We start from the raw sequence: 27336 nt of genomic DNA on the forward strand, positions 1-27336 counted from the left end.
ATTTACACTGTATATCTCCAATCAATCTTACAATGTTTTTGCTGTGAATTATACTAACGTGTCTGGTTTTACAACAACTGGAAACTCTACTGTCTTCAGTTTTCATGTTTGATAAAATCACAGTTTGCAACCATGAATTATCACTGTTAAAAATACTACAAAAGTTGCCCAGCAGAACATGCAACAATTTTGCCTAAAGTGGAATAATTGTATGATATTACCTCTTTAAAAATATTAAATACTGTAAAGATTACAGTAAAATCTAAAAGTACAACAGGTGCTTTTCTGCTACTATTTGCATAACAATTTCATCTAAAAACACTAGTGTCATGCACACTTTAACTTGAATGGCACATGGTGAGTTGAATTTGTGTAGTGGGAACAGTTTCCTGAGAACCAGAATATCCCAGTGTTTTTTTTTTATTTCCAGTAAACAACAGGATATGAAGACTGACAGCTCAGAATGCAAAGTGAATCTGGCCAAGATTTGGCTTTCTCTCTTTCCTGATGTTTACCTGATGTCTTTTTGTTCTTGAAGTATTTTACTAATGCAGACTGAAAGTCAATTCACAATGTCCTGTCATTAAAACAAAACGACCACAGCCTGGACTTGGTGTTTTAGTTTGCTTGTTTACTAGCACTCCGTTTACATGCCTTTTAAGACTGTAATGCTTTTAGAGAAGTCCAGCTGAACACTATTCCCTTGTCTAACTCCACATCCTAAATCTATCCACATCATCCTTCATCCAAACATCTCCAAACATCTACACCTGCCATAACTTGCAGCACCATATAGGCTATTTTTGCCACTCATGGAGAACCAGTGAATAGTTAACAAACAGCTTAATGAAAAAGCAAGCATCCATATAAATAAAGTATAATTACATTTACGCATTTGGCAGACGCTTTTATCCAAAGCCACTTACATTGCATTTCAAGGTACACATTTTACATTCTTATCAGTTCATATACAGTAAGTGCTGTTACCTGGCAGAGCGGGCTCCGATACTGAAACCCATGTACCCCTCCTGCGGCAGGGAGTCATCCCCCAACTCCCTCAGGTCCTGTGGCCGAAGATACTTCTCAGTCTCGCCAGTCATCGCATCTTCACCTGCAGGGATGAGACGGGCCTAAGGTGAGCTCACTTGAAGGTGAACGGGTAAGGTGACCTATCAGCAGCTGCGGCAATCAGCTCCCCTTCGTTCTTCTAATTAAATAAAACCCAAAGCGACTTACAGTTCAATTATTGCCAAGACAGTCCGACTAGAACAATCTGAGGTTAAGTGTCTTGCTCGAATGCACAATGATACTAATTTGTGGATCTTTTCTTGTGGTGTAAATCTACCAGACCACACAGTCTTCTTGTGTCATGCAAACATCCAGCTCGCAGCTTCTAGATTATTAATCTATGTCACATAACACCTGGGTGTTTTTCTGTCCCCGCTGTGAATAACAAAAGCTTAGTTGGCAATATTTCACCAACACATAGAGGAAACAGTTATTGCTGCATCAGGACACCACTGCGTCTCCTGCTATAAAGCACGTTTCCATCACACCCCCAAGAGTTTCTTAAACCTGATGAAAAACCCAGGCTATGCTGGTTTGCAGGTCTCTCATACTCAGCATGGTCTGTTTGCTGGTTTTAGGGGTTTGGAGCAAGCTGGGATCTATCTAAAATAAGGTAAGACTAGCAAATCATCTTAGCCTGGCAGCTTTTAAGTGGTTTGTTTTCAGCAGGTTAAATATAGAAATATGACAATAAAAAAAATACATAGATCAAATTAAGTTTAATAGTTTAGTTTTACATTATATGATTTATGATAGTCCATAAAAAAAACAACCTTTTTAACCGACCTAAGATGGTTTGCTTAAGTTTGGACCTAATGGACCTAAGTTTGTTTGTATAGTTTAATAACAGATTCAATTGTAACGGTTTTTGTAACCGTCGAAATTAACAAAGCTGTTATATTAAAAACCACTTGCAAAAAACAAACAAATAGTCACTATGCCAATGACAAAACAAGCAACGGCTGCGTCTCAAAACCTCGTTAGCTGCTAACTAGACATCATCATCATAACATTCAACACCGTCTAGGCAGATAGCTCTCGTGGTTTTCAGGGTGTCGTTATTTTACAAAATTAGGGCGCCTATGATGCACAAAATGACATCTAGGTAGGCAATGTTCTCAAGGTTTTGAGCCACAGCCAACATTTTTATCATAAACGCGACTTTTGCTTGTCCTCTTCTCTCTCTCTGCGTGCTGCAGCCCCTCCCCTCCCGCTTCAGAACTCCTCTGTTTCCCTAACCGGCTCGCTAATTCCTTTCTACTCCGGTACCGAATTAACGACTTAATGACAACGAACACTCATGACAAAGACTAATAGATGACCCTGTCTAGAAATAGAAGACACGGCATTTGACGTCATTCTGAGTTTTAAAAGTGTAACGTTACATCTGAATAACATATCCGAGCAGTGTCCAGCCGGTGAACACAGTAACGTTATGCAGCAGAGCCACAAAACACCGCAGTATTCTGACACAACGACTCACATAAAAGCGCTGCCATATCCCACTCCGATACGGATATATCCGGTATTAGCGTACTCCCCCGATATTTCGTTAAGTTCTCAATGAAGTCTGTATCCTCTGAGAAAATAACTGATGGTGAGGTTGGTCTATTCCGGTTGATCATGTGAGAGTCGGTCGTCCCGAGTCGACCAGAACTCTCGTGGCTGGATTTGCGAGATTTACATCCGTTCATTCGCCCGGTAAAAGTTAAATCACAAGGCAGCCTGGGTCAAGTGAAGGAGGATCTACCAAAGCTGCACTCTCACATGTCAGGGGAGCTCTGCTCTTTTTCCAGCCTCCCGCGTGAGCGCAGGCACACACGCGCACACACACACTGAACACGCGCGCGCGCGCTCAGGAGCAGGTCCAGTGTGTGTGTATGTGCTGCTGAAGATTTTGCAGGTCTAGCAGCAAGTGCAAGGTGGTAACAAGACACCAAGTACTGTCGTGTCAACATAGTTCTCTCAGGAGAATGAAGGGAGGGAGACCGTGCAAGCGCTTCTCTAATGTGTGTGTGTGCTGGTTTGACTACTTCCAAAGGGGTCAAATATAAAATAAAATAAAAATTCTCACAAATACAAAATGTTGAAACCTAACTTCTGGACATCTGAAATGGTCCTCGCTGTTTTGAGATGCTCATATCTCAATCATTTTAAGCTTTAAAGTATTGTAGGTATTATTGATAAACCCTAATTTGGGGGCTTCATTCTGAAATCCGTCTGTTCCAGTGTTATTATTATTATCTAATACTCTCCAACTATTAAAAACTGTTTAAAAATATAAAAATAATTTTAAAAATAAAAACTGAAATACTGCTGAAATATGTTTAAACATTAATACAGCAGTTTAAATGCTAATACAAGTCTGTGTGGTAAAGTTTTATCAGCTAATGTCAATAGGTCTCTCAGGCACACATTCAGAGTCACTGTAGAACATTCTACTCATTACAAAGTGATAAAGAACATTACATAACTAAGGAAGTTCACTCTTCTCTCAAGTATATACTGTACAGTTACTCATCTCATTTTAATCATGTGTGTACTTTGCTGTATTTGGCACTGTGCTCTTTGTTATGTGTGGGAGAGATCAGGCTTTGCTTAAATGAATGAAATGTCCCGATAATGACAATTAAACTGACCTACACTGTGATAAAATGTTTTTTTTTTTTTTTTTTTTTTTTTTTTTTATGAAGGGATTAAATGGTTCAACACAGCCCCGGAAAATATCAGGGAATTCAAAAGGTGTGATTTCTAGGCCTGGATACTCGTGTAAATACAATTTTAAAACGTAATAAATAAATAAATAAAAACATTAAATGAAAAATAATTTTTATAGTCATTATGTTATATTTATGACAATAAAATATAGAAAAAATGTTATTCAAAAAACTACGATTTTATTGTATGACAAAAAGCTGTTTTATTAATTTCATAATTAAAGAAAATAGAAAAGTATCTCTATAAAATAAAACTATTTTAAATTACCCTATCCAGTCATCACAAATAACTGGAAAAGTCATGATTAAAAAAAGTCAAAAATCCTAAACAGTAATATTTTAAAACAACAAAAACTAATAAAAAGGACATAATTTGATTAAAAATAAAATTAAAATTAAAAAACAAAAATTAAGGCTAATTCAAAATATTAATAAAAACTATAATAGCATTTAAATATACCAAAATAACTGGTTAGAAAGTAAATGTAATCATCTTAATTAAAATCTATAAATGCAAAAAGGTTTCTGTAAGGTTTCTAATGCACATACTGCTCAGACAGCAGTTTCAACACTAGACTTCGGCATTTTACTGCTTTATTATATTCTAAGATTGTCTCTCTCTCTCTCAGGTAGAGGGGTGACACCTGTGGGTCCAGTCAGTGTCACCTGCGGGATTCTAAGTGTATCTGCTGACACACATGGTAACCGTACACCCTTATCTCTCTGTGTAACCATGGAGAGGGGTGCAGAGAGGGACATTATGCTCATGAATATTTCAGCGTTGAACCAGGAGACGAGAGAGAGAGTTTGGCATCATAGTCAACACGTGGAGTGTTTTCTTCTCCTCCTGATTCACTGCACGTCAGCTTCACTGCATCCCAGGCAACTGTATGAGTCACATACAGGCTTGTGTGGGCATGTTATTGTGTTTCTATGTGTGAGCATTTGTAAATATGTGTTTAAAGGGGAAAAAAACTGTGTGTGTAAAGTTAGCATTCACAGGAATCACAGCAATCACACTCGTGGTTATGTGCATACAGACTCAAGAAAACAGACACAGTGCACTGCAAAGCCAGACGAGAGGAACGCATCAAAGCCGAGCGAGTGTGTGCGTGAAGCGAGGGATGATTAAAAAAGGGAGAAAAACAGAACTGCAAAAGCGTGTACCTTCTTCCCCATCAGTCTGGGCTTCATGATCTTTCACAGCTGTCAAACATACAGTGCACAGCAATAGGTTAAACATACACGCACGCTCACACACACACACACACACACACACACACACACACACACACACACACACACACACACACACACACACAGATTAATGAAGGCATATAGTGTTAGCCCAGTGAACATGGTGCAAGCTAGAGGGGAAACTGTCAAAATAACTAAATTTGAATATACCACTGGATGCAAGAATAGTTTAAATGATAATTCAATAATAAAGTGTGCATATGGTCACAGCGGAGTAAAGAGCTCTTTTCAGCATTATAAACCTACTGTATATAGTTCACAAAGAAAGAGTGAAACATTGTGTGTGTGTGTGTGTGTGTGTGTGTGTGTGTGTGTGTGTGTGTGTACTTGTACAACTATCTTTGTGAGGACCAGTTTGAGTTTTAGACCATTGGAGTGAGGACAAAGAGAGTAAAGTGAGGACATTTTGGCCGGTCCTCACTTTCTGAGACCCCTTTAAAGGCCTGTTTGAGGGTCAAGACTTGGTTTTAGGGATAAGGTTATAATTAGGTTAAGGGTAGGTTTAGGGTCAGGGTTCGGGTTAGGCACTTAGTTGTGATGGGTAAGGTTAGGGTAAGCGGCTAGAGATTGCATTGTGTCAATGAATGTCCTCATAAAGATAGATGTACAAGAAAGAGAGTGTGTGTGTGTGTGTGTGTTTAGATCAGCACTAGTTCAGCTGTACCTTCATCATCAGACATGTCAAGGAACTCATTCATGGTCTCCGGGACATTGATCTTGTGTTTCTCAGTTACAGGCTAGGCAAAAATGGAAAACATGCAAAATACAACAAAAGTTAGAGGTACTTCCATAAGAATAAATAGTATAAAGTAGCAAATTATACTGGTATTATGACAACTTAAAAAAAAATCACTGACAAACTATCAATGTAAAAAAAACAAAGGATGTTATTTTCATGTTATGGCCGATAACCAATAAATTGCAGATTAAATTAAAAATATAACAGTACAATTATTTAAAAATTTTAAATTTATTTTTCGGCAAAGGTAATCTAAATGTAAAAATAGAAGAAATGAGCCAGAATGATTAAATATCCGATATAAATCGAAAAATTAAATATTCTAATTGAAGTGAAATTAACAAAAACATGGACTGAAATAATGAAATAATGTAAAAATTAAATTAAATTACACAGACACTATGCTCAAAAGTGATTTGCATGATGCAGTTGGTTGGTGTGCATATGACAGAATGCAAATGCGAATTGCATAAAAGAACAATTGCCGAGTATTCTAAGTTTATTGTGGACATTGTTGCTGCAGTGGAGGATGTTGAGGGAAGTGGAAGGGGTGGTCAGGAGACAGATAGTGAGTATGTTACCGTGGCAGTGAGGTTTTCATCCGTAACTCCTCTCAGTGTGTCCACTACGGAGATGTACCCAAGTCGCCGAGCAATGGAGAGAGCCGTGTTCCCATTCTGCCACACACACAAACACACAAAACATTACTAGTGTATACTATATTATCTGTAAATTAGGCGTTTCTTATGTACTATCATAATATGTAACATGCTTAATGTGAGTAAAGGAGAGAGAAGTGAAAGGTACACTACTCTGTAAGATTATTTAATGTTTTTGAAAGAAGTCTCACCAAGGCTGCATTTATTTGATCAAAAATACAGTAAAAACAGTAATAGTGTGAAGTATTATTACAGTTGAAATAAATGTTTTCTAATTGAATACGTTTTAAAATGTAATTATAATATGCTAATTTGGTGCACAAGAAACATTTCTTATAAATATCATTGTTGAAAATTATATATCTGAAAATCTGAGTGAAACAGCTTCTCGAACAAGAAAAAATGTAGTCTGTAAAAATCAGGATTTTGTCTGATTTTGTCCATCGGGAACTGATTTGATCATTGGATTGTTGTGGTTTGTTATTGATGCTTGTGACAGGTTGTCTCGCCCTCACGCCAGTAAACACGGAGAGATATCGTTGCAAGAGGGAGGGGAAGTTACTTTAATTAAAGATTAGAGGGCACATGAATTTTTTCAGGATTATTTGAAGAATAGAAAGTTCAAAAGAACAGCATTTATTTTAAATAGTTTTTTTTAAACAATGTAAAAGTCTTTACTGTCACTTTTGATCAATTTAATTCATTCTTGTTGAATAAAGTATGATTTTTTTTTAAATGCCTCAGTACTCACCAGTGTGAGCTCATTGGCTGAAGCTCCATACTGAAGCAGCATATTAATGATGTGGGTGTGGCCTTGCTGTGCTGCCTGGTGAAGAGGTGTGTAACCGTTCTATGCACAGAACGACAGCGAGAGTCATTTTACATGCAAAACAAGATAATGTATCTTTTGACAAGCTACAAACCGACTCACTTTTGTTTTGGCATTAGGCCTGGCCTGATTCTCTAACAGGAAGTTAGCCATCTTCATGTTGCCATAGTGACACGCCACATGCAATGGAGTGTAACCACTCTATTAGGAGAATAAGAAGGACAAGTGAATATCAGACACTGATACAGACACGCAGCCTCTGAATGAATCAGTCTGCTTGTGCTGGTTATGTAATTATGGAAACGCCACAAGTTCTGACCCCTGACCTTTGTTTGGCCATCAATTTCTGCTCCATGGTTCAGCAGCACTTCAGCAACGCCTGCCCTGTCATCCTGCGCAGCCATGTGCAACGGCGTGAGACCGTTCTGTTTTACAAACACACATAGTGAGTCAAACTACTTTTAATCTCCAAAACTGTGCTCTGTGTGTGTATATGCGAGTGTAAGTATGTTTACCTTATTGCCCATATTAACATTTGCATGTTTGGTGAGCAGCAGGGAGACAATGTCCACACTGCCCTCCTGTGCTGCCAGGTGGAGGGGGCTGATGCCCTGCCGGGTCACTGTGTTACACTCCGCCCCATATTCCAGCAACGTTGTCCCAATCTCCAATTTATTCTTCTTAGCTGCAATGTGGAGAGGTGTGTAGCCATTCTAGAGAGAGAGAGAAATAAGATGCAAAGATTCAGTAATTTTTTTAGTACTTTTCTTGATTACACAAACCAAGCAGAGACTGCAAGACTGTAAGAAGTAACCAAGCACTTCATTCCTCTCCAAATTCCCAACCTGTTATCATGGAGATTACATTAACATCACTCAAGGTACATCAACTCTGGGGAAAAAGCAAGCCATGAAATTTAGAACTGCAAAAATCATATACTTACTCCGTATTTTTGTCTTGTTTTTCATAAAAATATCTAAAAATGCTAAAAACAAGATCAGTTTACGTAAGATTTTTTTCCTCCTTGAGTAAAATATGAGAAAAATATGAGATACATAGGAGGAAAAGCATTATATTTCAATGCTTTTATGTTTCCTTGCACCCGAGAAACTTTGTATTCACTCACAAAAGTTTTGTTCCCCCGAGAATCTTTGCGCTTAATCCCAAAAGTTTTGTGTTCCTCTGAGAAAATGTGTTAAAAAATGAACACAAAAGCATTGAAATATATTTTTCCCTCCCATCTCATTTTTTTCCAATCACCTTCTCCCTTTAGGCACTCCGAACAAACAAAATTTAGATTTGAATTAATTAACAAATTAATTCAAGACATATTATCATGAAAACAAACCTTTACATCTTACACAATCTTTTACTGTTTATCTTTTACTAAAATTATCCTGTATTACTGTTTTAGATATGTTTACTAGAACACAAATTAAAATAATGAGAAAGAAAATGATTGAACTGCAGAGTTCAATGTGAGAATATGGCCTGTTTAACAACTCTTCCATGCAGTTTGAGTGAGTTTAGTTTATTTTGCTTAAAGTTAATCAGATTTTATGCAATTTAACAAACTTTCCAGCCTTCATGACATCCTTGTGATTTGAACATGGCAACGAACAAAGTCACAAACAGCACGTAGTAACTCTTCAGATGTGATTTTGGTATGTAGGGTCAGTAATAGCTTTGGTAAACAGCATGGAAGGGTTAATCCAGCAACCCAATCTCATACCTTCGCTGCAGATTGAGGAGATGCTCCCTGGTCCAGCAGTAACAGAGCCACTCTCTGATTATCATAGTGAGCAGCCACATGCAGCGGTGTTAACCCAGTCTACAATATACACACAGACCCCAGCACGACCACAAGCACCCACGCCAGCATGCAACACACATACACACAAACATTGGACGCATGCATGCATGTCAGCACATACAGTACATAGGTGCACACACACACACACACACACACTCACACACACACACACACACACACACACACACACACACACACACACCATGTTAAAGTTAAGAGGGAAGAAATCCCAGCAAACCACATTAAGATTATGGAGGACCAAACCTGCAGAATTTAAAAATAGATAAATATATAACAAGTATAATATATAACATGCATAAAAATAAAAATAAAATAATAAAAATAATAAATGACTTAAGACAACTATAATTCTTTCTTTTTTTTTATCGTGAATTTATTTTTGTATTACTTCTTTCTTTCTTTATTATTTTATTTTATGAAATGCGGCCATGGATTGGCAAGATTTTCTCAGTGAAAAAAGTAATAAAAAAATAAATTCAGGATTACATTTAATTCAAAAGGATATTTGTTTTATCAAGTCATTTTTCATTTATTTATTTTCCTATTAGGGGTGTCCATGGTTAACCGGTTAACCGATTAACCGTTAAAAATTGCGTAACCGAGTGAAACATTTTGCTCGGTTAATTTAGGTGTAATACATTTTTGCACCACCAGAGACCGCTAGACCAGTTTTCTAATATGAAGCGGGCAAAGAAAGCGCGCGTCCGAGAGTGAAGGCTGTGCGCGAGCCAGAAACAAACATAGTATCCGCGCTACTGATCGCAGCACAATAATATCTGTCTGCAGAGCCGCAGAGCCACAGCTTTACCCCAGCAGTTACCCGCGCATGCGTTTACCGTTACATTAACCCATAGGTACATTTTGTATTATGCATTTCCTAAACATGTACTTGCTAATCAAACACTTTATATTAACAAACTACTAATCAATAAAACACAATCGGTCTTCCGACCTTTTACTATTGTGTTGATATGCGCGAGGGAGAGAGAGCAATACAGCGCTCGTGTTGTTTGAAGGCGGTGAGAGTGCGCGCGCGCGGCCGGGGCTCTCTCTCTGTTTGTTCTTATGCGCCCTGTCCGCTGATCTAAATAATTAGTTGTTACGACTTATTTGTTCCCTCGTTTTAATAAATCGTGGACACGTTGAACTAATTCCCTCCCTTGATTAAACGAATTACAACGTGGCCAAAAAACAGACTTTGATATTATTAATTACAATTAGTGAATGCTAAAGACCTATTTTTTGTGAATTGGTGAATATTCAGGTGAATTATTTCGTGGCCACGAATTAATAATTATTAAACTGTTTTTCTTACTAGTGAAAATAGCTCTTCAGTGAAGGCCGACTATTCTCGTACATCTTTTTATTCCTTTTTTTTTTTCGTGTATGTGTGAATTGGTGAATATTCAGGTGAATTGTTTCGTGGCCACGAATTAATATTACCTCAGCACGTTTTACAAGACCCTTCTCGATCGCAGCGGCAACGAGCACTTTGATCACTTAAACAAAACATTTCAGCGCTAGATCGCCTAAAAAAAAACGAACGAAATGAATGCTCTGCTAGTTAACTGGAGATGTGTTTTTTTATTTGTATTGGTAACGTTATTCATCCCGCGAGATGTTTCAAAAGTGGTGGGGACAATATCGACCTTAGAAAATAGTGGTGGGGACATGTCCCACCCGCAAATTACGCCTATCTCGTGGTTGCGGCGCGCACACTATGGTTAACCGAGTATTAACCGCTAAGGGCCTCGGTTAACGGTTAATGAAAAACTTGAAAACGTGCAGCCCTATTTCCTATTATTATATTATTACTATATATCTATTTATAATTTCTGCAGGTTTGAGCCTCCATATTAAGCAAGCGGCAATGAGCTCACACATAATATGAAGTTAAAAAAAAAAAACTTCCACAGGATGGGTGTGTCTTTCCTTAACACAGTTTAAGCTTCTATGTGATATTTCTGTATATCTGTATACTATTGTTGTACGTATTAAGAAGCTTAATCTTTGTTAAGGAAACCAGACCTTCATGACAGCACAACTGACGTAATGACTCGTCAGCTCTATGAGTCTCTCAATAAATCTAGTTATGTGGATGACAGTTATACTTTGTAGATCAAGAATAATAAGAGGAACCATTTGGAGGAAGGTTGACACAGATGAACAGACGAAGACAAATGAAGGTCCTGTCCCAAATGACGCCCTCTGTCCTTGTGGTTTAAGGCGTCATGGTTTGGCTGGTTACTGTGGCCCAGTTAGCCCCTGCTGGTAGATGTTGTAACTACACCATCTGGCTACAAAAAGCAGGTTTCTCCATTGAAGGCCATTCAGAAGTAGCCAAGTATTCTGACCAATTGTTTTTTTGCAAGAAACATTTCAAATGTAAATATTTCATTATATTTACTATTATTATTAATATTTTATTATATTTTACCGGTGCCTAAATTTTGGGCTTTTATGGACTTTGCCAAGCTCAAGTGAAGTCCACATCAAGTGAACATTTGGGGTAAGACCAAGCTGTATTATGAAATGCACAAGGCGACTCATATAAATGTTGCATCACTATACAAATGTGCAATGATGTATGCATATGTTCACTAACCTTGCCTGCTGCATCCGGTGCAGCTTTCTTCTGCAGTAGAAGATTGGCAACTTCTAACTGCCCATACTTTGCAGCCACATGCAGGGGAGTGAATCCTTTCTGTGGATGTATATATGGGCATTAAAAGAGAACAAAAAACAGTGAAAAGGATTCTCATGACAGAGTCAGCTTGAATCATCTGATCAGTCTCAGATGTTTTGAACCCCACTGTGTGTGGGCATACAGCACAAACACACACACCTTAGTTGCTGCAGAGAGGGAGGTTCCCTGCTCCAGCAAGAGAGCTGCTATCTCCTGATGGCCCTCACGGGCGGCGAGGTGGAGAGGGGTGTAGCCGGAGGTGGTGGCAGCATTGGGAAGTGCCCCCTTCTGAAGCAACTGCTGCACAATATCCAACTTTCCCAGACGGCTAGCTATATGCAGGGCTGTTTGGTCATCCTAGAAATTGTCGTTATGGAAATAGATAGTGGGAGAGAGAGATGAGATGAGAGGCAAAACTGCAAAGCACATTTATCATCTGTCATGTTCTAATCATGTATGTGGTGGGATGTGGACAGAAGTTTATTCAAATTTGAGCTTGTGTGTGTGTGTTTCTCACCTTGGCTTTGATGTCCACTTTAGCACCATTCTGTAGCAGGTAGCTGACAACATCAGCCTGGCCGGCCCTTGCTGCCATGTGCAGTGCTGTTTCACCTCTCTACAATACAACATTTGAGTCCAGAAGATGTGATGAAGTGCATGTGATTTGCAAGCTTTAATATATTAATTAAAAATGAGTTATAAACTTATTATATAACAATATTATTCATGTTATGGAGTACTTTTAATGCAAACAAATTCAAAGGAGTGTATGAATTTTATTATTCAGTATGCCAGTATAGCCAATTATAAAAATTCTACTAAAATATATATTTAAAAAAAAAATGCTATCAGCCAAAACTTTTCCATGATTACATTCTTGGAATGTAATCATGGAAAATCTTCTCATTCAGATAAATCACACACACATATATACAGTGAGGAAAATAAGTATTTGAACACCCTGCTATTTTGCAAGTTCTCCCACTTAGAAATCATGGAGGGGTCTGAAATTGTCATCGTAGGTGCATGTCCACTGTGAGAGACATAATCTAAAAAAAAAATCCAGAAATCACAATGTATGATTTTTTAACTATTTATTTGTATGATACAGCTGCAAATAAGTATTTGAACACCTGAGAAAATCAATGTTAATATTTGGTACAGTAGCCTTTGATTGCAATTACAGAGGTCAAACGTTTCCTGTAGTTTTTCACCAGGTTTGCACACACTGCAGGAGGGATTTTGGCCCACTCCTCCACACAGATCTTCTCTAGATCAGTCAGGTTTCTGGGCTGTCGCTGAGAAACACAGAGTTTGAGCTCCCTCCAAAGATTCTCTATTGGGTTTAGGTCTGGAGACTGGCTAGGCCACGCCAGAACCTTGATATGCTTCTTACAGAGCCACTCCTTGGTTATCCTGGCTGTGTGCTTCGGGTCATTGTCATGTTGGAAGACCCAGCCTCGACCCATCTTCAATGCTCTAACTGAGGGAAGGAGGTTGTTCCCGAAAATCTCGCAATACATGGCCCCGGTCATCCTCTCCTTAATACAGTGCAGTCGCCCTGTCCCATGTGCAGAAAAACACCCCCAAAGCATGATGCTACCACCCCCATGCTTCACAGTAGGGATGGTGTTCTTGGGATGGTACTCATCATTCTTCTTCCTCCAAACACGTTTAGTGGAATTATGACCAAAAAGTTCTATTTTGGTCTCATCTGACCACATGACTTTCTCCCATGACTCCTCTGGATCATCCAAATGGTCATTGGCAAACTTAAGACGGGCCTTGACATGTGCTGGTTTAAGCAGGGGAACCTTCCGTGCCATGCATGATTTCAAACCATGACGTCTTAGTGTATTACCAACAGTAACCTTGGAAACGGTGGTCCCAGCTCTTTTCAGGTCATTGACCAGCTCCTCCCGTGTAGTTCTGGGCTGATTTCTCACCTTTCTTAGGATCATTGAGACCCCACGAGGTGAGATCTTGCATGGAGCCCCAGTCCGAGGGAGATTGACAGTCATGTTTAGCTTCTTCCATTTTCTAATGATTGCTCCAACAGTGGACCTTTTTTCACCAAGCTGCTTGGCAATTTCCCCGTAGCCCTTTCCAGCCTTGTGGAGGTGTACAATTTTGTCTCTAGTGTCTTTGGACAGCTCTTTGGTCTTGGCCATGTTAGTAGTTGGATTCTTACTGATTGTATGGGGTGGACAGGTGTCTTTATGCAGCTAACAACCTCAAACAGGTGCATCTAATTTAGGATAATAAATGGAGTGGAGGTGGACATTTTAAAGGCAGACTAACAGGTCTTTGAGGGTCAGAATTCTAGCTGATAGACAGGTGTTCAAATACTTATTTGCAGCTGTATCATACAAATAAATAGTTAAAAAATCATATATTGGGATTATTGGGATTTTTTTTTTTAGATTATGTCTCTCACAGTGGACATGCACCTACGATGACAATTTCAGACCCCTCCATGATTTCCAAGTGGGAGAACTTGCAAAATAGCAGGGTGTTCAAATACTTATTTTCCTCACTGTACATATACATATATATATATTATACTGTACATATATTTTTATCTAAAAATATCCACCTCAAAACAGAAAAGAGGAAGTGAAATCATAGTCTTCGCTAAGCCATTTTTCATGCTTGACAAGATTAATCAAATATAACATGTCCACCCCATCACATAAAATATGATGTACATTTTTTATTAACTATTTTTTTTTTTTTATTTAGATTGAGATGGCAAAATGCAATATACTAATACACAAAGTTGTGTGTATGATAGAATGTTTAAAATGATAGAAATACATAATAAAAAAATCACCTTTATAAAATCAAAGTTTCACAGAATATATGGCTGTGAGTGACTCTATGCTAAAAGAGGAAACGTACCACGTTGGTGGTGTTGGGTGAGGCTCCGTGATGTGTGAGCTGTTTCACTATGTTCTCATGACCCATAAACGCAGCAACGTGGATAGGCGTCAACCCCGACTACAAACAATAAAAATAAAAATATGAAATATGAAAACTTTACTATAATACTGCTTGTGCTATTACATTTTAGAAACATATCTAAAACTATTAACATTAAACTCAATTCAAAACTAGACAATACATTTCTAGTGCTTTTATGGCACTATATCATATCACATACGTTTTTGATGAAAATTCAATCATCATATCTCTCTCGTACCTCAGTGACTGCCTGCATTGATGCTCCATGTTTCAGCAGCAGTTCCATCACCTTTACTCTGTTCTTCTTACAGGCAATATGAAGAGGTGTGAAACCATTCTGTTGATGTGAACACAAACATGTTCTGCTTGACTGAGACAAAACCCACAAAAACCTCCCTTCGGTTGAATTGACCCATGGCATTCAGTAATAAAGCTTTGTGATCTTGTTCATTTTATCTATTTTAAACCTCAAATCAATTTATTTCTGAGGTTGAGATTTATTTTTAAACTGTCATCAGAATTACTATGGCAACACGCACAACTGTGTATTGTGGAGTGAGAGATTAGCGTTCATACAGCTGGATCTGTTAACAGAGGAAAATTAACCATGTCACCCTGAGAAATAAATGCAGAGAGAAAAAGGAAAGAGCGAGAAGGTATTTTCTGAGTTTGATTGTGTATGGTTCTCTTTTTCCCTCTGCTCTCACCAGGGCTTTAGCGTTAGGGTTGGCCTTCTTATCAACGATGACTTTGGCCACTTTGTAATGTCCGCAGTGAGCGGCCACGTGCAGTGCCGTCAGGTAATCGTTGGTGACATCATCCACGGGGGCATTGTGCAGGAGGAGCAGTTGGACACAGTTCAGGTGATCCCCTTGGGTCGCCATGTGCAGAGGAGACAGACCGTTCTATAGTAAACCAAAAAATAGCATTTAACAAGATTAATAGATAGTGGTTGATCAATACAGATTTTTTTTGTCTTAGAGCAAGGTGGCCGACGGCCAATATACAGCCGATATAAATTATATTACATCACACTGTTTAATTTACAGATAGTAAATAAACCCAAGCTGCAATGAAAGTTACATTTATTTTAAATAATATTTACTAAAATGAAAAATGAAAAAGTTTAAAGATTTGTAAAACATGACTACAAAGGAAGTAAGCTGGTACATTTGTGTGCAATGGGAATCATATTTTCTCAAATAAAGGGCAGTAAAGGTACATTTACATACAGTACACAGTGAATATGACATGAATATGAACACATGAACACAAAGATTTTCCAAAAAGAAAAACTTATCGGCCATTGCGGATACTTAAAAAATGCCAAATATTGGCCACTATAATCAGCCTTGACCAGCCTTGATCGGTCGACCACTAATGATCAATTAAAATAAAGGTGCAGGCCACTGCAAAAAAAGGGCCATTGTCTAATGTCAATAAAGTGGAAATTTATGAAGCACAGCTCACAAAGAAGTCACTTTTTCACAAAACAAGAAGCTGTCTGTTGGTCAAAGCAGAGAATTTGCATGACCAACTGAATGAATGAACGTGAAATCTGCTTGGGGAAAACTTTCACCCCCTAGCGAAATTCCTGATCGCCTGGATTCCATTTGAAATTACCGTATTCGACTGCGGAAATTCACCGAACAATGGTAAATGTGACAACACCCTTAAAGGTGCAGTTTGTGATTTTTTGCAGCATCTAGTGGTGAGGTTACGAATTGCAACCAACAGAAGTTACGGTGGCCGACAGTAAAAGAAGTCGTTGTCTGAGACAGCAGAGAGCAGCCAGGTAAGCAATGAGGTTTCTTTACAAAGATAAATTAAGAAATTATGTTTACTTAATTATTCAGTAAACCATATGCTATTGTGAATATTATTGTTACTTGTTCATCATTGTGTCAGTTTTTTATTCGCTGACTTAAGCTAGCTTGTTTGCACGAAGAACAACATAGTGACGAAACGTGTTTGTCCGTTAAGGACTACTGTAGAAAAATGGTGGAGGAAAATGGATATTTCAATGTAAGGGGACCCGCGGTGTATGTAGATAGAAATGGCTCATTCTAAGGTAATAAAAACATAATGGTTCATCATGTTATTGAGTACTTTTAATGCAAACAGATTCAAAGGAGTATATGAATTTTAATTATTCAGTATGCCAGTAAGGTAAGTAAGGTCTTTATACACCACTGAAAACATAGTTATGTATATGATATTGCATTTCTGTCAACAGATCCTCCTAAACATTACACAATGCACCTTTAACTGTTCTCTACAAAACTAACTGGATTACTTCTATACCATAGCTAAATATTGAAATGGACTGTTCTACACAAAACCTACAGGATAGCCTTAAAATATCAAATGTGCAAAGAGGGCCAATGTTTAAAAAAGCTCATACACTATGTGAAGAAATTGATGCATTTACGTTAAGTCAGTCATTTTGAGTAAGTATGTAAGTATGACAGGAAATCCCTCATGCTTTGGCAGCTAAATCCACAATCTATGGTGAAATGATAGCAAAGAGAGAGAGAGAGAGTAAATATGTTGTTGCTTCTGTTGAAATATTGGCCACATGGGGGCAGTCTTAGGCATGGCCAGAAATTATGGGTAGACCAGCAATCACACATGCATGTCAACATTCACACACAAACTGTTAGAAATAATATATGGGGACAAAAAAGTAGATGTCTTACTTTCGTCTTGGACAAGATGGGAGCTCCCCTGTCCAGCAGCATCTCAACAACCTGCTCATGTCCACTTCGTGCACCGCAATGCAATGGGGTTAAACCATCCTATAATAAGCACACACAGATACATGTACAGGCCAACACAAAGATAAAATGTTGCATAAGATTAAATTGTACCCTCTGAGATCATACTCTTAAGAACAGCTGATACCACAGACAAACCTCAGCACCTTCAGATGCTCCACTGACACTACATGCTGACCTGTTTGATATTTCTTGCAAAGCTATTCATTTCAATGTACTGCATTTTACACTTCATTGGATCTTGCCTGCCTGTCTTACGTTACTTATGTGCCTGCACTGAAGACAATACATATAATTGAATCATTGAATTGTGCGCCCTTAGGAATTCTAAGCTAATAAGTAACAAACTGTTGACAACTTGACATGTTTACAAGGTGCATAATGTTCTCTGAAACTTGGTCTCATCTGAGACATCCCTGAGGTAAAAGGTCAAAAATGACTTTCTATATATAACTGTAGGAATGTCCTAAGAAGCTGTCTGACATTTTCCTTAAGGTAAAGTACACTGAAGTACAGATTTATTCAGGCAACGTCATTTCTTCTTGTTATTCCTTTACTAATAGTATATTTGATTATAATGATTTCATATTTTATAGTAGTAGATGCCCATTGCCAGATTTGTGCATAAGCACAACAAAAGTCAAAAGTTTAGGTCAGTAAGATTTGTGTGTGTGTGGGGGGGGATAATCATTAATGATCATTAAATTGATCACAAATGACAGTAATAATGTTACAAAAGAGTTAAATTTCTATTCATTAAAGAATCATTTCTGAAGGATTATGAAACGGGGAATACAGTGTTTTTTTATGAAAAAATAGAAAACAGTTATTTTAAATTGTAATAATATTTCACAATATTACTTCTTTAACTGTATTTTCGATCAAATAAATGCAGCCTTGGCGAGCATAAAAGACTTCTTTCAAAAACATTTGTGTGTGTGTGTATTACCTTGGTCTTGGCATCAATTTTTGATCCTCGGTCCAACAGCAACTTCACCATATTCCCATTTCCTCTCTTAGCCGCCACATGCAGTGGAGTGATGTCATTCTGCATGCGACCCACACAAACATCAGAAGATACACAGCGGGTACAAAAGATGTAGTCACAATCAGACTTCACAGAGAATCTAAATTATAACTATGTATAAAATAATAATATAACAATCATAATAATGATAATAATATAGTTTTATGGAAGCATACACATTATCCTGAAATGCATATGAGATGCATTGTGACTGTGTGACCCTCGAGCTGAAGTAGATTCATGCATGCGCTTGTTTGGACTGTGCCGGCCATATGACAGTTTAGAGCTTTCAGTTGGTAGGGCATTTGGCAGATTCACACACACGCATACATGTGAGCATGTGTGCACACAAAGAGCCTTAGGCAGATCATTTAGCTCATTCATCAAAGCACTTATGGAGCATTTTAGGCTTCAGTCTGGTTACAATTCTGGATACAACATTAATGCAATACTGCCCCGTCTGATGCTCAGAGGAACTGCATGTCCACGGTCAAACTGAAACCAGGTCTGGCTGCATTTTGAATGAAAATCAATGCACCTGAAAATCCTATTATAAATGTGTGGACTGAACTCAGTAAATAATTTGGGAAGATTTAAGAGAAGATTTAAACAGACTATGGGGAACCTTTTGCCCTATAATCTGTTATCATTGTCCACTAAAGCTTACCCTTGCCATGAAGTCCACTGCTGCTCCTCTGTTTAACAGTAGTGTTGCAACGTTGATGTTTCCATAATGGGCAGCAATGTGAAGAGGAGTGAAACCGCTCTGATAAAAAAAAAGAAAGGAAAAAAAAAGACACAGAACAGAATGGTTAAAAAAAATAACTTTCAGTCCATTATATTACCTGCACTTCTTATGTCAAATGTCTAGACATTTGCATTGTGTTTGGGATTATCTAAAGACAGTTGCTGCGTCCAAATTCTCATTCTATATAGTAGGAACCACATTTGGTTTGAAACGTACTTTGCGACCGTTAAAAAAGTATGTTCTACTGTATATAGTATGACTGTGTGTAGTTTGAATGAAATGCGGACATACTACACCCGCCATGTTGACATTATCATGTGACCTACCAGCGTCAGTTGCGTCGCTTCACTGCCAGTCATAAATCCTCTCCAGTGGCCACATGGGATAGTATAAGTGTCCATCAAATGCACACTTCAGAATCTCGCCAGAGGTAGTAGGTACTTTTCGCCTACTGTTTTATGAATACTATGAATTCGTATGTATACTACTCGACTCACATACTGTTTTTCACCTACTATATAGAATGGAAGTAGGCATATTCGGACGCAGCGGTTGAGTGTTCAAGACAACTTGTCAAATTTTTACAGAAAAATGTATATGCAAAATCCTCTTGCATCTTCTCTTTAATGGTTAAATGTTACAAAGGCTAATGATAAGATTTAGCTATTTATACTGTATTCACTACATTCTTCAATAGAAACTGGATCTGAGTGTCTGGATCTGAGAGTTATATCAAAACATCAACTATTTTTGGACTATAAGAACATTTTGAATATGAGACGCAGTTGTCAAGGCGAGATGGAGGTGTCTTGTAGGCTGCATTGCAGAAAAGGCCTTCCAGTCATGGAGATTTCCATCTCAATTAGCCAATAATCCAACACAAAGCAGGTGGTTCTCAGCATAGCCCTTCCCTTCTGTTTGCTCTCTCATCTCCAAGGGAATGGGGCTCCACCCATTTTGAGGGGAATTATTGCAATTATTAGCCACAGGCGTGAATGGAAAAACAGCAGGGGTTTAAACATTTCCAGTTGCACACTAATAAACCAGAGACAAGAGACAACACATACTGTCACCTGACACCTGACCAATGCATTCAAATTTATATTCCCTCAGAAAATCCTTTAAATGTTTATGTAGGTTGTTATACTGGGATGAGTACATTAGGAATATGACTTTAGCAATATGTTTTTGTTAACTTGCAATTTGGCAATGCTCTCTATCATGCAAAACTGTGAAATATAAATCTACACAGTCAAACTGATGTTGCTTGCCGTGTGGGCAAACCTGACCATGCACATGTGCAGATTCTTTTTGCAACATTGCAACAATCCTAAACAGCTAGATTTCCAGCTGTTTAAGTGAAACCGAGGGAGTTTTTGTCTAAAGGCCCATGCACAAGCCCCAGGGAGGAGGACTAAACTAACAGACCGTCTCATCTCTGTAGCTGGCCAGCCGGGTTCCTCTTTCACAGCCAAACCAAGTGAAAAATGTTGGAACAACATGCTTCTTCCAGTTAGTAATAAAAGTTATTTAAAAGGTCAAACTGTAAATTTTGAAATTGTACCGTTTTCTCACTTCTACAGTAGCAGGATGTGCCAGTGAAGTGACCTTTGCATTATGTAATACTCTCATTCTAATGACTTCTCTTTGAATCTCCAAAAGGCCAGATGGACTTTCACAAACTTTATAAATGTTTTCACACAGTCCAAAATACTGTATTGCAATGATTCTCATTTGTCATAAGAATATATCAAATGTTTTTAATTGCTTGACTTTTAAGACATGAAAAGCTGAATATACTCCTTAAAAACCCCATGAAATGGTTTGATGGTTGGAAAAGGAAATAGAATGTTAGCGCAACCAAATCCAGACCGAATCAACATTTTGGAGGACAATATCAATATTTTGGCCTTTTTCCTTTAAAAGAGAATTAAATTAAATTAATGTGCAAAGTTATTTTTGTGACTAAACCCACGAAAAAGCTCCAATTTTGATATCATGTTATCTTAAAATGTGGCAAAAGCAATGATCATGTTTGATCTAGGTAATGTCTAGTCTCAGCCTACCGCTGTCTGAACGTTTGATGCATATGGCACACTTAACTGGAAACACTTCAGGATTTTCGAATTCGTCATCTGATTGGTTGAATTCTACAGTATGTCCGGGAGAACTGTGTTAGGTGTTCTTTAACGGTCCGTCATGCAACAAAGATGTTGTGACGCCAAAACCCCTCGTGGAGGTAGAGCGCCGTCGTGTTTACAACCGTGACGATGAACGCTTATCAGGATCAACTAAACGCTGGATTTTCAAAAGTATGTGAAGCATGTAAAGTTTGTGACATAGACGCTTTAAAATACGTCCAAGAGTTTTACACACCAGTCTGTTATTGTAGGGACATCGACGTTACATTTTCACACCCCTAAACATGACACAGAAAAAAACGAACTGTGATTGGTTGCTTTACACGTCAGTCAGACAGCCTCTAGATCTTGTGCTTTATTTACTCCACATGTTGAGGGTTCTTAACCTCGAGAAAATCTCTCTACAAACAGCAGTATCTCAGATCAAAGGGCTCTAAAAAAATGAAACACTTGAACCAACAGTTTATATTCACCACTATCAACATCATTACCAGCAACCACTGATAAAACCCTTTAACCAATCAGAAAGCTGCATGTTGAGATGTGGAACCACGGCCCATAGCTGCAGAAATCAAAGCATGCTTCAGCCCTCCACCCAAAGCATTGTCTCATTCCTCCATCCCCACATAGCAAATAAGAGAAGAGAAAACAGGAAATGATACGAAAAAAGAGATGGTACAACAAGGGTGGGGGCAACACTAGGGGGGGTGTTCTAGGCAAAGCAGGGGGTGGAGTTCAACAGCTTAATGTTTATCATGGGTATACCTCTGTTGTTCTATTCACCATCATCTACGTTGAGATGTGAGGAAAGGAAAGAATGGGCAGTTAGTGAACACTGACAGGTAAACGAAGGACATGTCACATGTATCTAGAGACGGGACTAATTCGATGGTCTACTTTAGACATTCAACTAACTATAAGTGACTATGCAACTACATGTCAACTAACTTTCATTAATTTGCAACTACATGTCAGCTAACTTTCATTAGAGTATTAGTAGACTGTTAGGTTAGGGTTAAGGTAAGTAGAATAAGTTGGCATGTACTTGCAAAGTTACTTATAGTCACAATAAAGAGCATCACAATAAAGCGTTAGCATATTAAGCACACAGTCTACTAATACTCTAATGACTGGTAGTTGACATGTAGTTGCAAAGTTACTTAAACTTAGTGGAATGTCTAAAGCGGACTATCAAAATAAAGTGTTAACGAGTGTTTTTAAGGACAAAATAACACCTAAATCACATTTAAAAGCAAAACATATAGAGTATATGATGAGGTACTCTTAATTACATTAAAAAATATGAGAAAAAAATGTGAGAAAGTAAGTGTGTGCAAAAGAGAGTATGTGGGTGGTAGAGGAGTATATATTTGACCAGGATGGTGCAGTTTCAGTAAGCACTTCGGGATTTAAAGAAAATAAGTGATAGACAGACAGACTTTCAGACAGACCTTGGACTCAACATCCGCGTTGTGGTCATTCTGAAGAAGCAGAGCTGCAGATTTGGTGTCGTCCTTGCGGGCTGCAATGTGGAGCGCAGGCAGACGGACTTTACCTTTCGTGTCATTCTCTAACAACAGAGAAACCACCTGATCATGACCCTGCTGCAAGGCTACCGCTAACGGTGTAAAGCCATCCTAAAGAGAGGAAGAGCAACAAACAGGCCTGATTATCAATTCATATACCTTAGTTTACATATTACTGTATTTTGTTTCATAATATATACACATCTGTTCAAAAGTTTGAAGTCAGTAAAAAAATTTTAAAGAATACTCTTATTTAGCAAGAAATTGATTTTAAATTGATCAAAAGTGACAATAAAGACATTTATAATGTTACAAAAAATCTATTTTCAATAAATGCTGTTCTTTTAAACTTTCTATTTATCAATATATTGCAGTTTCCACAAAAATTCCCAACAGAGCAATTGTTTTCAGCAGTGGTAATAATAAATGTTTCTAAAGCATCAAATCAGCATATTAGAATGATTTCTGAAGGATCGTGTGACTGAAGACTGGAGTAATAATGCTGAAAATTCAGCCATCACAGGAATAAATGAAGTGGTGGGCCGTTATCGGCGTTAACGTGCTGCGTTAACGTGAGACTCTTATCGGGCGATAAAAAAAAATATCGCCGTTAATCTATTCTCAAAGTTGGGTTGGGAGCTGGGTCTATACTACGCAAGCTATGATGACTTTCACCTTGATATTTTAGCGCGGATGTATACCTAGCCGAATTCGGTTCGGTGTTCGGTACGCATTTTCAAACCGAACGGTTCGTTGGACCATTTTTCCTGCCGAGTGCCGACCATTTCGTTATTTCAAATGTAGGCAGGTCCGACATCAAATGGCAAACGTAATGTAAGCGGAACGAAACTGAGCTACTCGTTATTGTGTGGTTGACGGACCGTTGTTTATCAGTTTGGACCAAAGCAGCGCGAGCCGATCTTGATCAAGCGACACTGTTACTACACAGCGCTAAGAGATCCAGTAAATAAATCATTTGAATTTGCTACTTAAGTAATAACATCGCTGCGAGATCTAGTGAGAAACATTCACATTTCTCCGTTATTAACGGATCAAACAGTGCGTGGAAGCCAGGAAGAAACATTGTGCCATGAATGAACTATCCAGTGTCCACAGATCTGCAACATTTACCATGGATTTACTGTAGTAACACTAACTGTCTGCAACCATGGAAGTTTGGCAGGAATAGTAATAGGCTAATGCTTTCAAGTAACATTACGTTGGTTTTATTTTGACATTATGAATAAAATTGCTGCCCTCAAATGTTAATCTGAACTAAAAATAGACCTTTGTTTATAACTAGGCTACTACAATATTAGGCTACATTTAATTTTTTCCAAGGAGCTGTTTTGTTTTATATGCTCATAAGAAGAATCTATTATAGCTCCATCATGGCTCAAAGTAAAAAATAAAAATTCATACTTTATGATGTTAGTTTTAATAATAAAAAATAAAAAAATCTCTGGCATTTCTTCACAAGTTCTATTAAATGTCACTTTGTATTTAAGAAACACGTGCCCTTTAGCACGCATATTCTGAATGCCTTCGGCAGAATTCAAATGAGCCATTTTAATCTAGATTAATTCCAAGATTACAGTGAGATTAATCTAGATTAAAAAAATTAATCTATGCCCACCACTAATATATACAGGGTGGGCCATTTATATGGATACATATGGGGGCAAACTCCTCAAGATGGGTGGTGTGTACTAATATATACTAATGTGCCACAAACAGGACTTTAATATCACCAACCATTCCCATGTTATTACGGTGTATCCATATAAATGGCCCACCCTGTATATATACACACACACAACCCCATTTCAGAAAAGTTGGGACATTTTGTAAATTGCAATAAAAATCTACAATATGTGATTTGTTAATTCTCTTGAACCTTTTTTTAACTGACAAAAAGTTTCCCAATGTTTTCACTGACCAAAATAACTGTATGTTGTAAATATTTTTATTTTTTTGATGGCTGCAACAAAGCTCCAAAAAAGTTGGGACAGAGGCATGTTTACCAATGTGTCACATCACCTTTCCTTTTAATTACACTTTTTAATCATTTGGGAATTGAGGATGTTAATTGTTGAAGTTTTGCAAGTGGAATTTTTACCCAATCTCGCTTGATATAAGACATCTGATCAACAGGCAATGGTCGTCGTTGTCTGATTCTCCTTTTCATGATGGGCCATACATTTTCAGTTGGTCAGTGAAAACATTGGAAATATTTTCTTTGTACATTTGTCAGTTAAATAAAGGTTCAAGAGAACAAATCTCAGATTCTTGATTTTATAGCATTTTCCCCAACTTTTCTGGAAATGGGTTTATGTGTGTGTGTGTGTGTGTATATGTGTATAGCAATATATATCAATATAAATATACAATTTTTTGTAATATATATATTATATATATATATAAAAAAATATTTTGTATATATATATATATATATATATATATTAAAAAAAAAAATATATATATATATATATTCTGTGTATGAGAAAAAGAGATGTGGGGAGGAGGACTGAGGCAAGTAGAAAGCACTTACAACTCAAGGTCACCCAAGCTCACCTCAATAATCAATAAAAGACTCGCACACCCACAAAAACACTCAAACACACACTCAAACACACACACACACACCCACACACAAACCTCTGTAGCAATGCTCTGGCTGGAGTTGTTCTCTAGGAGGAAGCGCACCACATCCAAATGGTTTTCCTGTGCGGCCATGTACAGTGGGGTAAAGCCATTCTGAAAAAACATTACATTAATGTTATAAATACATTTTAATCATTAGTCAGTCAGTATTTTTTCTTTTCCCTTTTCCCGTTATTTAAGTTTTACTATTACAAAACTGCCATTTAAAAAATGACCTTGGCATTAAAACTATTCCCAAAACAGCACTTCAGAAGCCTCACAGCATTTTTAGACCCATGTGATGTGCCCTGTAATATATATGAACTGAAACAACAAATATTTTAAAAGCCATCAAAAGCAGACCTGAGACTCTAATTGAAATGCACAAAATTTATTGTTTCATAGACACGCTCGTTTACCCCAGCTACATTCTGCTGAGCAACCCACCCCCTCCTCTCGGCGAAGAAAAATCAATCAAAAGTGAACATTTTTATTTTGAATTTCTTAATAAGCAGTATCTTGATGTTGTAACTAGACATACAGGTTACCATGGCAACTCTGTCACTTTTAATATTTTTTTTTGATTTCCCCAGAGAGGACAGACCCCATTACCCGCCCCCCCACCCCCCCACACACACACACACACACACACACACACACACCCCCCACCTTAACCTAAGTGACCCTGTTCCCATGGCAACACAGAGATGCTGACAGTGCAGGTAAAGAGAGAGCAATACTTTGTGATGATGGAGCATCAAGCAGGGACACAGACACAATCTGCCTTCATCATCAGGTTTTACCCATTCTATGTCTTAGCACTTTTGCTGTGAGTTCAAAAATCAATTTCATGACATTTTATGCATATATGTGTAATTCTAATAGCATTGGATTAAAAATAAAAGGAATATGTAGACATACTCCCCTGCAAAATCATGATCATTCTAAAGGTCAGAGAGAGGGTAAAACAACTGTCATTAAACTTGACTAACTTCATAACTGTAGCATTTATAAAAATAAAATGCTACAAAATTGCAGAATATTTTTTCGAGTGTTTACATCTGTATGTACTGTGTTGAGATCAGAGCAGGAAATCCTGTTATTACTGGCACACCAGTAATGTAGGTGGCCTTCATAACTTACTGAGCTCAAGTTCAAAGCTGTGTGTGTGTGTGTGTGTGTGTGTGTGTGTGTGTGTGTGTGTGTGTGTGTGTGTGTGTGTGTGTGTGTGTGTGTGTGTGTGTGTGAATATTTGGGTGTTTATTGACTGGTCATCTAAAATAGCAACAGATTGAGAGAGTATGTGCGCTGCCTTGCAGAAAAGCTGGTTGATCCAACTAAATGATGCGTGCATGTTAAAGTTAATTTTAAAGTTGCCATCCATCACCAGCATTTTTTATCATTTTCACAAAACTTTCATGGCCCCCAGAATATTTTGCTGTATGAATATATTCATATATCAAAAGAAAAAACAGAGCCTCTGCTTTTAAACAAAACAAATCATTTTATTCTAGCTTTATGTATTGTTGTTGTTTTTTTTATCAATACTTGAATGTGGGTAAGTTTCATAAAAAAGCAACATTTTGAACAAAAAGTTGAGAAAATCAAGTTTTTTTAAAGACTACAAAGTGCAAAAGCAATGCTTTTATCGCTTGTTTCTGCTTCTTTTTCGCCTGTGTTTTGATCCGGATGTTCTGTACTCTTTCAGAAGACACGTAATA

The 27336-nt window shown here is 37.8% G+C and overlaps 1 protein-coding gene across 5 annotated transcripts in view; it reads right to left on the reverse strand.

Moving 5' to 3' along the window:
- Positions 1 to 27336, reverse strand: part of ank3a (ankyrin 3a) — a 101939-nt gene that overhangs the window by 47494 nt on the left and 27109 nt on the right. For 2 of the 5 annotated variants that reach the window (XM_084097518.1, XM_084097520.1), the window contains exons 5-23: positions 25631 to 25729; positions 22898 to 23083; positions 19225 to 19323; positions 18480 to 18578; positions 17453 to 17551; positions 15461 to 15658; positions 14992 to 15090; positions 14691 to 14789; positions 12307 to 12405; positions 11949 to 12146; positions 11709 to 11807; positions 7785 to 7982; positions 7596 to 7694; positions 7372 to 7470; positions 7192 to 7290; positions 6363 to 6458; positions 5707 to 5779; positions 4953 to 4991; positions 988 to 1111 (exon numbers count right to left, since the gene is read on the reverse strand). In XM_084097518.1, the coding sequence (XP_083953644.1) occupies positions 988 to 1111; positions 4953 to 4991; positions 5707 to 5779; positions 6363 to 6458; positions 7192 to 7290; positions 7372 to 7470; positions 7596 to 7694; positions 7785 to 7982; positions 11709 to 11807; positions 11949 to 12146; positions 12307 to 12405; positions 14691 to 14789; positions 14992 to 15090; positions 15461 to 15658; positions 17453 to 17551; positions 18480 to 18578; positions 19225 to 19323; positions 22898 to 23083; positions 25631 to 25729 (2201 nt within the window). Of the gene's footprint in view, positions 1 to 987; positions 1112 to 2551; positions 2856 to 4952; positions 4992 to 5706; positions 5780 to 6362; positions 6459 to 7191; positions 7291 to 7371; positions 7471 to 7595; positions 7695 to 7784; positions 7983 to 11708; positions 11808 to 11948; positions 12147 to 12306; positions 12406 to 14690; positions 14790 to 14991; positions 15091 to 15460; positions 15659 to 17452; positions 17552 to 18479; positions 18579 to 19224; positions 19324 to 22211; positions 22236 to 22897; positions 23084 to 25630; positions 25730 to 27336 lie in introns of those variants that run through there. The other 3 variants (XM_084097517.1, XM_084097519.1, XM_084097521.1) reach the window with 3 other exon arrangements.

Source organism: Abramis brama, assembly GCF_963993115.1.
Source record: "Abramis brama genome assembly, chromosome: 21".
Classification (NCBI taxonomy): domain Eukaryota; kingdom Metazoa; phylum Chordata; class Actinopteri; order Cypriniformes; family Leuciscidae; genus Abramis; species Abramis brama.